Raw genomic sequence first — 12584 nt, 5'->3', positions numbered from 1 at the left:
AAATTACCGAGCTAACAGAGGAATGCTAACTTGAGAGAACCCGACTCTCACTCCCAAAAGTTATTTGCCGCCTCTGCCACAGGGTTAAGATAAAAAATAAATAAATAAAATAAATCTATTGGACAAAAATAGCAATAAAATTAAATCGTGTTTCGTCCAGTCAGAGCCTCCTCTGTTGTCGAGTTGAGACATGAGGAAAAGCAGCTTTTTGATAGGACGTTTGTCTCGTTCTTGGATCCAAAATGAAATAGCTATTTGTAAAAACACATCATTTGTGCCTTTTTTCGAAACACCGTATTCAAGTTTGACTCTACTCTTCTGTGTGGTAAGTGGCTGATAAATTAATAAAAATCACACGGTCTGAAGAAGCCACTTGTGTCATGGTGAAAGGTCTTGAAGTCTTTGTTTTACATAGATTAGATTGACTAGATTAGCTCTTTATTGTTTTTGCTGAAAGAAACACTTCATGTAGACAATTCAGGATACAAACAAAAGAAGATTGTTTATCCAATATTTAACGTTAAATTAGCATGAAATAAAAGTAAGAGTTTATTCCAGACCCTGATTCTCCGTTAAATGATAAAAATGCTGTTAGTCAGTTAGTGTTTTCACCTTCACCGCGTCCTGTTGCTTCCCCTCCGCCTCTTTCATTCCGCCTTAAAGACCTCCACCGCCTGCGCGTGTGTCGATATTGGTGTGTGTGTGTGTGTGTTTTTCTGTGTGAGCCTGAGAGGCGCTGTCTGATCGATTGGCAGTAAATGTGTTCAGTCAGGGAATCCGTCGGCTTCTTATGAAATATAGATGCTGCTCCCACGGTCAGATTAACAAGAGCGCCAACGGAGAGGAGCGATCGCATGCACGCAAACACACACACACACACACACACACACACACACACAGTACATATGTGTAAAACATGAACAACAGGTAACAGACTCCTTCGCCACATGTTCCTCAGGAGAATCTCCTGATGCGCATCCACTTCCACATCAGCGCCGAGAGCCGGGAGGACATCTGCACGGCCAAGCACTGCATACCACACCAGAAGTTTGCCATGACTCTGTTCGAACAGGTAGGAGATGGCTCGCTCCGAAACAAACGCTTCTACGTGGCATTAGTTAAAATAAACAAAGGGACGCGAGAGTGACGCCCCGCGATGGATTTCTGTTTGCAGTGTGTGTGCAACAGCTGCGGAGCCACATCGGACCCCCTGCCCTTCATTCAGATGGTTCATTACATCTCCACTACGTCCCTCTGGTAAGACCAGACACACACCTACACCTATGCACACACACACACACACACACCTAGACACACACTGCAGTAAATGTGGCAGCAAGCTGTGGCTGGATGGCAGTAAAGGAAGGTACAGCGTGTTCCCTGCTTTCCTGCGCGGGTCCCTGCTGAACACTGGACACACATATTAACACACACACACACACACACACGTCATGCACACGCACGTTGTGTGTGCAGGCAAATGCACGAGCAGGTGTGCGTCCATGTAAAGAGGGACACAGGTAAATCTACACACAGGGGATGGTGCGTGCGCGTGCTTGGAGCTGTTACGTAAAAATTGCTCAGCGTCAATGAAATAAGGAACAGGGGGGAGTAATCAATCAGGTGTTTGATTTAGCAGACCCAAGGGGGGGGGGGGCGACGTAAATCTGTAAGTGGAACAGCGGGTTGGGAAAGGGGAGGATAGGAGAGGGTATATTCCCTACATGTCCCCTTCAGAAATGAAACACGGCAGAGGAAATGGAGGAATAAATGGGGGGCAAAAGTACAAATAAACACGGCACGTCAAGGTAGTTGCGGGGCACAGAGGTGCCGCCAGTCTGTGTTTGTGCCTGTTAGCGCTGCCGGGCTATTTTTACCCGCTCTGAAGCCCCCCCGCCTGTTTACAGTCTACACATCCAAATATGCAAAGTCAACACGAGTAAGATAATCAGAGGGCAACAAAGAGACAAAGCAAACGGCACAAGTAAAGCCGAGGAGCGAAGCGCGATCCCTGCCGGGCGCGTTTTCTGCTTCCTTAAGCCCGCACCCGATTGTGTGTCTGAGGAGAGGAGGAGAGGGCGAGCCAGGGGTTGAAATCGAAGTGAGTGTGAGCTCGGAGAACAGGTTGAGTTCATATCGGGCTAATGAAAGGGGTGAGAGGACGAGAGAGGAGATGAGCGGGGGTGGGTGGGGGAGATGTTACTCTTAAAGGAATGCTTCCCCAGATAATAAACTGAACCGACTCATGGTGCCGAGCCGGAGGCGAACTCTCACGCGTTAATTTGGTATTCACAGAGAATAATAACGTATATTTGAGTTTGTCCTTCAGAGGACGATTGTGCTTAAAAGGGATGAACGCAGCTCAGTGTTAGAGTGTCGTCGCTTGAAGCCGCGCAGGAGGAAGGAGGCTGTCTCAAAAGAGTGGTTTTGTTTGTGATGTAAAAGCTTTAATGAAATTACGCTAACTGTAGACGACAACAGTAATGTATCGTCACTGCTTCACCGGAGAAAAAAAAAAAAAAAAAAACTCACGGAGGTTAATGATGGTGATCAGTCCGAGAGGAAGTTTTCGCAGCCTTCGTTTCAGGCCGTACAAATTAAATCTGTTCTGAGTCTCCCTTTGTTCCTCCTTTTGTTTTATTTTCTTTATTAAAGCAGAACGGGAAAAGCCCGTGGGACCGAGCGGGAGAGCTGTTCCCCGAGAAAGCCTCGGGACTAGACATAATTTGCCGGCAATAGTTTTATTTCCTGGGGTATTTTCTTGCCGCTTATAAATGCGCAGTAAGCGAGCAGATAAAGTTTAGAGACGGGAAACGATGACACATTTTGGATCTGACAATAGATTTTTTTTTGTTCCCTCTCCGTTCGCGTGGAAATGTGTGATATATATCTGATGCGTGTGTGTTTGACGTTGCAGTAACCAGGCGGTGAGGATGCTGGAGTGCAGAGAGAAGGCCACGCCGGACATGTTCGGTGAACTGCTCCGCAACGCCAGCAACATGGGAGACCTGCGCAACTGCCCCGTGAGAACACACAACACACAGTCGTCAACACAACATCCGTCGATTTGTGTTTGTCTTCTGATGTTCAGTTATTTACTGATACAATCCAGGGGTGAAAATCAGATTCTAACCACCGTGTATCACTTAGTTTCATCACTCCTTGATTTTTCCTTCTTTTTCTTCTTCTTCTTCTTCTTTTTTTGTGTTACATAATCAGCATCTCATTTGCATCTTCCTCCCATTTTTTTTTTCTCTCTTGACTTTCTATTAGCATATTCTGAGCTCTCCTCGTCGACCTCCTTTACTGCGATCATCATCGTCTGCTATTTGCAGCCGCATGTTTTAGCATTCTGTGGAGAGTCTGTTTGAAACAATGTCCCTGATACATAGCGGGTAATCACCAGGAGTGATTACAGGAAGGAGGAGGAGGAAGAAGAGAGGTGTCAGTTAGTGGCTCTGCAGGACGGTGTGTTGCGCCGCCACATGGGAAAGAGCTGCCGTCTGAGTTGATCCAGTCTGGCCCGACGCAACCCACCCGATCTCTGCCAACGTGTCCGCACAAAGAGCGCTCCGTCTCTGGGCACAGCCGAGCGAGCGCCGACACCTCGCACTAACACACACACACACACACGTACGGTGCAAACGCTGTGTGCACAATCCTGCGGGACAGACTCACAACCTGCCTCTGTTTATCTTCCATCACTCGCAGCGTTGAGCTCTGTTAATACCACCTTGGGCTTTGCTCAAACAAAGCGATGGTATTTGGATTTGAGAAAGGCTGCTGGAAGATGTTGTAGGACAGTGTGAGGATGTTTGCTTGACGTCAAAGTTGACTGGGTTTTACAATTTAGTCCGGTATAAAATAAACCGATTGAAGTTGGTGCTGCAGCGGGAAGAATTTCGGACGTATTATAGCTGACGTGAACGACTTTAGACACTACTGGGTACTGGGTGGATGTGCTACAGTGCATCATAAGTCGACCATGATCTTTGTATGTAAAACAAACAGACAAGTAAAATTGTACTTGACTGTGCAAGTGCTCTTTTGGATTCAAGTCCAACAAGTGGTGGAAAGTAAATAGGTACATTTACTCAAGTGCTGTACTTCAGCGCAGGGTTTAGGTCCTTAAAGGGAGATGGAAAACATGGTCTATTGTTTATTTGCTACATCTATAGTTTAACCTCCTGAGACCGGAGCTTTTGTTTGATATGCATTTTTTATTTCTCCACGATATTTGGGATCAGTAGGACCTAAGATGTATAAAAACTAAGCATCATCTTTGAACAGCAATGGAAAAAGCTATGTCCTCATATGTGGACACTGGGATTATGTTGTTATTTATATTATAGAAAAGTCACCAACGTGTGACAAAATCTAAAACCGTCTATTTTAATACCTGATCATGGCTGCACAAAGACCGACTTGCAAACAATGAAGTCCCAGGGTCCTCAAACAAGTACTTGCTAATTAGCGACAATGTAGCTTGTTGCTATTGATAAATCAGTTAATTATAATTAATAGTAACCTTTGCTTTTAACCTTTGCTACGACTAGACGGCAGACTAAAGCGTCCACTAATGAGGACAATGGGTTTAAGCAAAGCAGAATAAGCTGCAATAAAACCTAAAACTCAATGTCCCCATATGAGGACGCGGGGGCTCGGGAGGTTAAGATTCTTCACAATGGATAAAATAAAATTTAAACTACAATACATCGCTAGGAATTAATTAAACAAGTTGTTTTCAAACTTTTTTGGGTTCTGGCTACAAACCAGATGTGTATGAGCTTTTTAGAGCAACACCAAATTGAGATTTTATGATATTCATAAATGTCTAAATCAGGGGTCGGCAACCTTCAACAGTCAAAGAGCCATTTGGATCCGCTTCCCACAGAAAAGAAAACACTGGGAGCCACTGCACATATCGTTTTTACCTCTATGCTAGGCCTATAGTGTGTTGCATTTATGAAATGAAAAAACTGCTACAGAGAAAACGAAATTGCATTTATGTAACATAACAGGGATTTATCCGTGGTTGTCTTACCTGGGGTCGAAAAGTTCAATAGATAGCGGACTGGACCTACCTGCGGGTGTCGCACGTCGGCAGTTGTGACGTATATTTTGAGCGACAAAAAATTAAATACATTTTATTTTAATGATAAAAGGTCACCATCAATTCAAATTTTAGAATTATATTTAAAAAACTAACGCACTAAAATAAAAATAAATTTGAATTAAATACTCGATAGCAACTAGTAAATGCGCTGCAATGCACTGTGGGAATTCAGTGTTTTTTGGTTGTTTGGTGTAACAACCGTGAGTGTGGTGTGGCGTTCAGGGTCATTCAGTTGTTGTGTAACTCTCGCTCGTTCACTGATAAGTGACTAGATGCTCTCTATTCTGAGGCAGTTAGCGTAAAAAAAGTGAACGGCTTTGATCAGCGTCCTTGCTCCGCACCGCTCGCCACAAAGAGCCGCAGCAGAGGAACGAAAGAGCCGCATGCGGCTCCGGAGCCGCGGGTTGCCGACCCCTGGTCTAAATAGAGAGAAAATGAGAAGTAGTAAGTCTAAAAAGTAGAACGATTTTTTTTTTCCAAATACTGATTTGTTTATTTGGTGCCTCTTTATCTAAAACTAAAAGCTGCACCTCCAGATGAGATGAGATGAGACGCCTCCATCAACCTTTATTGACCTTTATTGATCGGTTTGTTAAAAGTCCCCAACCACAAAGTGGTTGATCAACAGTGGGAGGTTGGGTTTTTATTAATATTTGTAAATGTGATATCCATTTTTTTTTAACAACTTTAAGTCATTGTCAGTTACAGAGACAAAACTTTACATACATACTCCAACATAATCCTGCACTAAAACCCTCTCCTACTCCCTCCATTGGAAAAAAAAGGATCCAGTGCTGCGTAAATGTAACATGACAAGAGGAAATGCTTAAAAAACATGAGTGATAAGAGATTTAACTTGTTTTCATAAAGGGAGACCACACTCTAATGTATGTGTCCTTCAGTGTTTTATTCTTTCTAGCCAAAGTAGAGACAGAACCTCCTGAATCCATCTCCTAAAGGATAATAACAATGGTTTAGATTATTAGCTTGTTTACAGCTGATCCAGCCACGCATGTGTCTGGCTTCGTCGTCCATCGCTATGGTGAATCTTTCCTTGAAAATTAGACCTAAGTTGTGATAAACTTATGAATGATGTACGATACCATTTACGGAAGAGTATTAGGGCCAACCATGAGAAAAAAATCATAGGAGGCAGATTTTTTAAATTTTTTGCACTTCGAGAAAAAAATTCAGAAAAAAAGTGGTAATACAAACTGACTGTAACCGACTGTACCATCTGTACTCATGGAGAACGTGAGTGTTTTTAGCAGGATGGATAAATAGTGTCCGTTGGGGCCCACGTGCATATGGTTTGAAGGTCGACTTTATTCTCGAAATTTGGCCTTTTTTTTTCTCAAAGTGCATGACGAAAAAAGACAAAGCTCCCTCCTCTCATTGCGTTTCTCATGGGTGGCCCTGACACTCCTCCGTGTGGTGTCAGCGCGCCCTGTTCGTCTCCTCGGCTGTCGCTGCGTTGTTTAAAAGCGCGGCCGTCCTTCTAATTTGTGAGTTGTCAGTGAATATGAGCGCAAACATTTTCCTCGAGTCGTTTCATTGTGCTGTGAAAAAAAAAAAAAAAAAAAAATGCCACAATCAGCATTCTGGAAACCTACAGTATCACTTGACCAGCAGCCCTTGTTATATAACTCACCGTCTCATGCAAAGGTCTGCATAGCCACGGGGAAAAAAATAAATAAATAAATAAATAAAACAATCTGTGCATATACAATTCTGAGATGAGACTGCGCCGATCAATGTTGCATTATGAAGCAGAGCGAATCTGTTTGTACAATCGTTTGATGGATGATGTTGTCGTCGGGCGGCTGATGCTGCGTGTCCTGGGGCGAGCAGCTAGCCCCGGTCCCGGTGCTGCGCTGCTCCCTGGCTCCGAGTTCGTGTCCCTCTCTGGGAGTTGAGGAGCAGACCCTGGCAGAATACCTTCCTGCCGTCTCTGGTGCCAGCGAAAGACGGCCCGCCGCCCACAAAGCGAGCCCTGTGTGTGTGTGTGTGTGTGTGTGTGTGTGTGGTTCTGCATATGTGTGTGTGAGGGTTGTGTTTGGCAAAGTGTCTGGTTGCCAGGGTGTTCTCAGGCTGTTTCCGAGGCCGCTCTGCCAGCACTGCGTTCATGCTCGTGTGTGTGCATGTGTGCCGGCTTTTTTTTTTTTTTTTTTCTATGTGTGTGTGTGTGTGTGTGTGTGTGTGTGTGTGTGTGTGTACCAGCTCTGTGGTGGGTCATGACTCAAAGGAAGGATTCAGAACACACGGTTCTGAACTCAACATAAGGCCCCAAAGGGACAAATACAAACTCGGCACAGCACTTCTTCTTCCTCTGTCGTCCTCCCTTACTACCCTTTCATCGTCTCTTCCCTCCTGCCTTTTATCTCTGCCCCTCACTCTCCCGGAGTTCAGCTTATTTGTGCGCGTGTCTGCATGTGTTCAAATAAAGGCATGGTTTTAGGCACGCTCTCTGCCTCAAAACACACGATGAATAAACCCGTTTAATCACGCACTCTATGTTTTATTTATTTATTTATTTTTTACCCTCTTTCTTTCCGTCACAGAGTAACTGCGGGGAGGTGCTACGTATCCGCCGGGTGCTGATGAACTCACCGGAGATTGTGTCCATTGGTCTGGTGTGGGATTCAGACCACTCTGACCTCGCCGAGGACGTCATACACAGCCTGGGAACCTGCCTTCGTCTGGGAGATGTAAGGGCACACGCGCTTGTTTTTTAATGTTATATATTATACATCATTACACACGTCCAACCCGAACATGAACAATGTAGGACCCAAAAACTGCAGTTCCCTTAATGTCCACTTGAGGCTGACTCCCTGTACAGTTGTCCGAAGTCGGATTTTCTACTCAGAAAGTCGTAATGTTCCGTTTATTAGCACTTCTGATTAGTTTTAGTTGCATTAAATTGGTTGTACTGACAATATTTTTCGACATGCATTTGTTGAAAAGCTGCTACAGTGTAATTTAAGTTTTTCATGTCTTAAAAACCAAAACAGTGTGAAACACCGTCGTGGCAAACTGTGATTAACAGTGTATTTTTTTTTCTACATTTATATAAAACAATTAAAACATTTGAATATTTTTGTATTCTGCTCTGGTAAAAATATCTTAAATTTAGATTAACATTATAGCAATAATATTAAGAATTAAAAAAAAAAATTAATATAAAAACTTTTATATTTGGATGAGGCAAGTTTCATGGACAAGGCCGTCTAGTTTTCTGACTTCTGTAACTGGAACGCTGAGAACGTGGCGTCATTCTCAGTGCCGAATTTCGAGGTTAATGGAACGTACCAATTGAACCACAGGTGCTGGCAAAAATGCTCCACCAGAGGATCTAATCTCTCCCATGGGATGAATTTGCAAAGTGCAAAAATTACACTGGAAACTGCAGTTTTTCCAGTAAAAGTAACTGCTTTTCCAAGGTTTCACACCGTTTTAATAAGAGTTGTGGACATAAGACAACACTGAGAACTAGAACTATACAGAAATTACACTTATTTTTCTTAAGTAATGTCCGTTTGTCCGGTTATTTATAGGGTGTAGTGAAACTGGGCTGAATGTGGCCCCTGAACTAAAATGAGTTTGACACTGCTCTAGAAAGACTAAACTGTTTTTGTAAGGTTGTAAACGTGTTTATTTTAGCTGAAATGTTTGACATTTTAATGGAGGTCAATGGGGATTGACTCCCGTTTGGAGCCGGCCTCAAGTGGCCACTGGAGGAACTGCACCTTTTGTCACATCCCATGTTGGAGATTTCATTTTTCAGGCACAGAGGTTTTGGGTTGAAGCCGACCAATAATTTTAAATCTGTTTTACATACACCAATCAGGCATAACATTATGACCACTGAGAGGTGAAGAAAATAACACCATCTTGTGGTAATACTGTGTTCTGCTGGGAAACCTGTGGACCTGGTATTCATTCGTGTGGTTGTTACTTAGACATGTACCACCCACGTAGACCAGACCAGGCACCCCCACCCCATGGCAATGACACCTTGATGACAGCTGCCATCCTCAGCAGGATACAGCCTGACACAAGCACTCACATAAAAACAGTTTAGGAACAACTAAAAAAAGGAGGTGTTGACCTGTCCTCCAAATTCACTACATCTAAAACCACCCTGTGGACCCTAAATCCACAGAGGCCCCTCCCTTCAACCCAAAGGACCCCCATTAACAACACTGTGCAGCCAGACACCACAGGAAACCCTCAGAAGGCCCATGTCCATTCTCTGATGAGCCAAAACTGTTTTGGGGGCGCAAGGGAGACCCACACAATATTATGAAGGTGGTCATAATGTTATGCCTGATTTGTGTATAGATGCTTAGCACGCCTTCTTTCTTGGTAGCAGTGCATGCTAAACGTCAGCACGTTGGAGTGTGTGAGCGTAGTGATGCAGGACTGTGGTGTAGTGCAGGGAGGTGTGAGTCTAGTGTGGAGACTTGTTGTCGTTCAAGAAAGGGCTGTAGGCTGGAGAAAATAAAAAAGTGGAACTGAATTGCCTTTTTGTTGGACCTAATTAATTTTGCCTGATAACTGCTGCCTTCCTGTTGATGCCGGGACAGAAACAGCTGCGTGAAGAAATCCTTTAGTCCACTACTTGCTCTTTAGTTTTGTTGCTTTGTGGCTGACGGCAATGATTTAAGATTTTAAGGTAGGCTAGACAAAAGAGCAGTACCGACATATATGATATTCTATGAATGCAAACCTTTCCAAGAAAATGCAATCTGATGCATACTCTTGCATGCAAAATCCAGTTTGCAGCACACAGGTGATGGACTTATATTTGAAACGTTCCTTTGGCAGATTCCAGAGAAATGTTTCCGGACCTTCGTGCGCTGGCTAATCCATCTCTAAAGAAGCACAATTAAAACACATGCAAAGAATTGTATGCATACAATGTGAAATCAGCCTGAAATCCATTAACTTCATACGGAGCTGAGGCTTTTTTCCCCTACAATTCCTGCTGCAGCTTCCTCGCCTCGCACACACACAGGTTATCACTATCTTTTCGAGGGCATTCATTAACATAAGGGCTTTCCCAGGCCCTCACCTTAACCCTGTCCATAATTCACTTGTAAACTGTCCTCTAAAACCGAGTATTAACAGGGTTAATAACCCTCAAACAGTTGTGGGGCCCAGAAAAATGACCCAACAACTTCAGTATTCTGCAGAAGTTTGGCCCTCACAACTTCATAAAAGCAAGGAACACACACACACACACACACACACACACACTTGCATGTTCGACCCCGATACTCCGTGTCATGACTGAGTAATGTTGATGCATTTTAACGCCCCTTGTAACATCTCCAGCCGCATCCAGAAGTGATCTCCGCGAATGAATAATGCATAGGCGAATGTGTGTTACAGTGAGGCAAGTTTTCCCCTCTCTGTCTTCCGTCTGCGCCGTGTTTTGTGGGATGAAACCAACGGTTAATGCTCATGAGCGGGATTTATGCAGAAGGTTTCCGTTGATTTATTCAGACCCTTCCGTATTTAGCTCACATTGGTCTGCGCATACATAACCATCCAGGTAGCAGCAGCGCTTCTCTGCAGCAGGTGACCTTACCGAGGGACGTCAATGTGAGATCTGTGCATAGTTCCCGTGCGGGAGGCTGCAGCGTGTCTGCAGCGCCGTGGAGAACGTGTGCGGTTCCCGAGCACGGGGGGAAGTGAGGAGTTTGTGAAACGGCAGCGTGTGAAGGATTACTGCATACGCCGTATAACCTGGGTGAGCAAAAATGTGCTTGTATTCGCTTTAACTCCTCCGTCTCTATCTCCTCTTGCTGCACACCTCTCCCCCTGCATGCCTCTCCCCCTCCCTTCCCGTCTCCTCTCTCCCTCCTCCCTCTCCCTCTCTCTCCCTCTCTCTCTCCCTATCTCCCTGTAGTTGTTCTACCGTGTGACAGAGGAGAGGGCTCGCCAGGCGGAGCTCTACTTGGTGGGCATGGTGTGCTACTACGGCAAGCACTACTCCACCTTCTTCTTCCAGACCAAGATACGCAAGTGGATGTACTTCGACGACGCCCACGTCAAAGAGGTGAGACACGGTTTGAGGTCTGCATGCTGCAGCATGAGGAGGATGCACTGTTCAGCATCTGCTGCATCCTCAGCTGTGCCTGCGAGAGCGGGGCAGACAGGAACTGGGCTGTGTGTTAGTTGAAGTGCTGCACAGTCAGTTCTTTTACAGTAGTGGCAGCTTTAGCTTAATCTGTCTTTATTTAAATCGCAGCGCTTAAACCCTGAGCTTAACGTACGCTGCGTATGTGATTTAAGCATTTTTCAGAAGGCTGAAAAAACTGCATCGATTTTCCCGGAGAACAGATTAAACTTGTGTGGATCTACATGTCCTTGACCCTCGAGTTACACCGATAAAAGTGTCAAGGGCTGAGGGTCGTATTAGATTAGTGAGATGATGACAAATGCGTTAATATGATATCGATAAGAGCACACAGCAGCACAAAGTGTATTTGACCTTCTTCTTTGGGTGGAATGTGTGTAATATTATACCTTAACAAGAACAAATTTACTTTGTCTGTATGTGCGTGTGCTTATATGTATGTTAACGTGCGTGTGTGTGTGTGTATGTGTGTGTGTGCGTTGCCCTCCCGCACCTCCAGATCGGCCCTAAGTGGAAGGACGTGGTGTCTCGCTGTATCAAAGGCCACTATCAGCCCCTGCTGCTGCTCTACGCTGACCCCCGTGGGACGCCTGTGATACTGCAGGAGAGCCCCAACCCCTGTACCAGCTCCAACCCGCAGCTGGAGCTCCAGCACTGCAGCAGCAGCAGCAAGGCCGGTTACGACAGTGAAGACTCTGGTACAGCAAAGATGATACACCCTGCTACAGATCAGATCAGATCAGATTACTCTGTCTTTATCATCTGGGTGCACGCGAGGTTACAGCTTTAAAGTGCTGACCTTCAGTCTGATAATCCAACTTCTGCTTCTGTATGCTGCAGAGCATTAACTTATTTTGACTGGAAACGTACGCACATTCAGGATTACCTAAAAGCTCGGCTCCCCTCCTCTCGCTCTCCGTCAGGTCGGGAGCCGTCCATATCCAGCGACACCCGGACCGACTCTTCGACGGACAGCTCGAGCCACCGCGCTTCTCGCAGCCGATCGCTCCACCAGTCCACGGGCAGCCACCTCTCCAGCGAGTCCCAGACGACAGTGGTGTGCAATCACGACATCGGCGCTCCGCAGCTCGGTGCTGACGCTGGAGGTAATGCCACGAGTCCGGAGGCAAAGTTGTCTCTTCTCTGAGCCCACGGTATGTGCGGCTGATACAGTTTAAGAGGAAGCGGCGGTCAAGTTTGAGTTTGCTTCATCACTGCAGACTCTTCAGGTTATGTGCCTCGTTAGTGGTTATGCTCACATTTATTTGCACTGCTGCCTACATAATTGCCCCCTGTGGGATAAATAAAAATGTTATTGGA

The 12584-nt window shown here is 45.2% G+C and overlaps 1 protein-coding gene across 9 annotated transcripts in view; it reads left to right on the top strand.

Moving 5' to 3' along the window:
- Window positions 1-12584, top strand: part of usp54b (ubiquitin specific peptidase 54b) — a 55140-nt gene that overhangs the window by 27445 nt on the left and 15111 nt on the right. For all 9 annotated transcript variants that reach the window (XR_007114428.1, XM_047608956.1, XM_047608955.1 and 6 more), the window contains 7 exons: window positions 959-1072; window positions 1175-1257; window positions 2918-3023; window positions 7678-7824; window positions 11034-11183; window positions 11764-11962; window positions 12188-12370. Coding sequence is in view for 8 of the 9 variants with exons in the window: in XM_047608956.1 (XP_047464912.1) it covers window positions 959-1072; window positions 1175-1257; window positions 2918-3023; window positions 7678-7824; window positions 11034-11183; window positions 11764-11962; window positions 12188-12370 (982 nt within the window). In the remaining variant the exon portion in view is untranslated. The remainder of the gene's footprint in view (window positions 1-958; window positions 1073-1174; window positions 1258-2917; window positions 3024-7677; window positions 7825-11033; window positions 11184-11763; window positions 11963-12187; window positions 12371-12584) is intronic.

The sequence above is a fragment of the Mugil cephalus genome, chromosome 16 (assembly GCF_022458985.1).
Source record: "Mugil cephalus isolate CIBA_MC_2020 chromosome 16, CIBA_Mcephalus_1.1, whole genome shotgun sequence".
Taxonomy (NCBI): Eukaryota; Metazoa; Chordata; class Actinopteri; order Mugiliformes; family Mugilidae; genus Mugil; species Mugil cephalus.
This window is presented reverse-complemented; position numbering and strand designations above follow the sequence as displayed.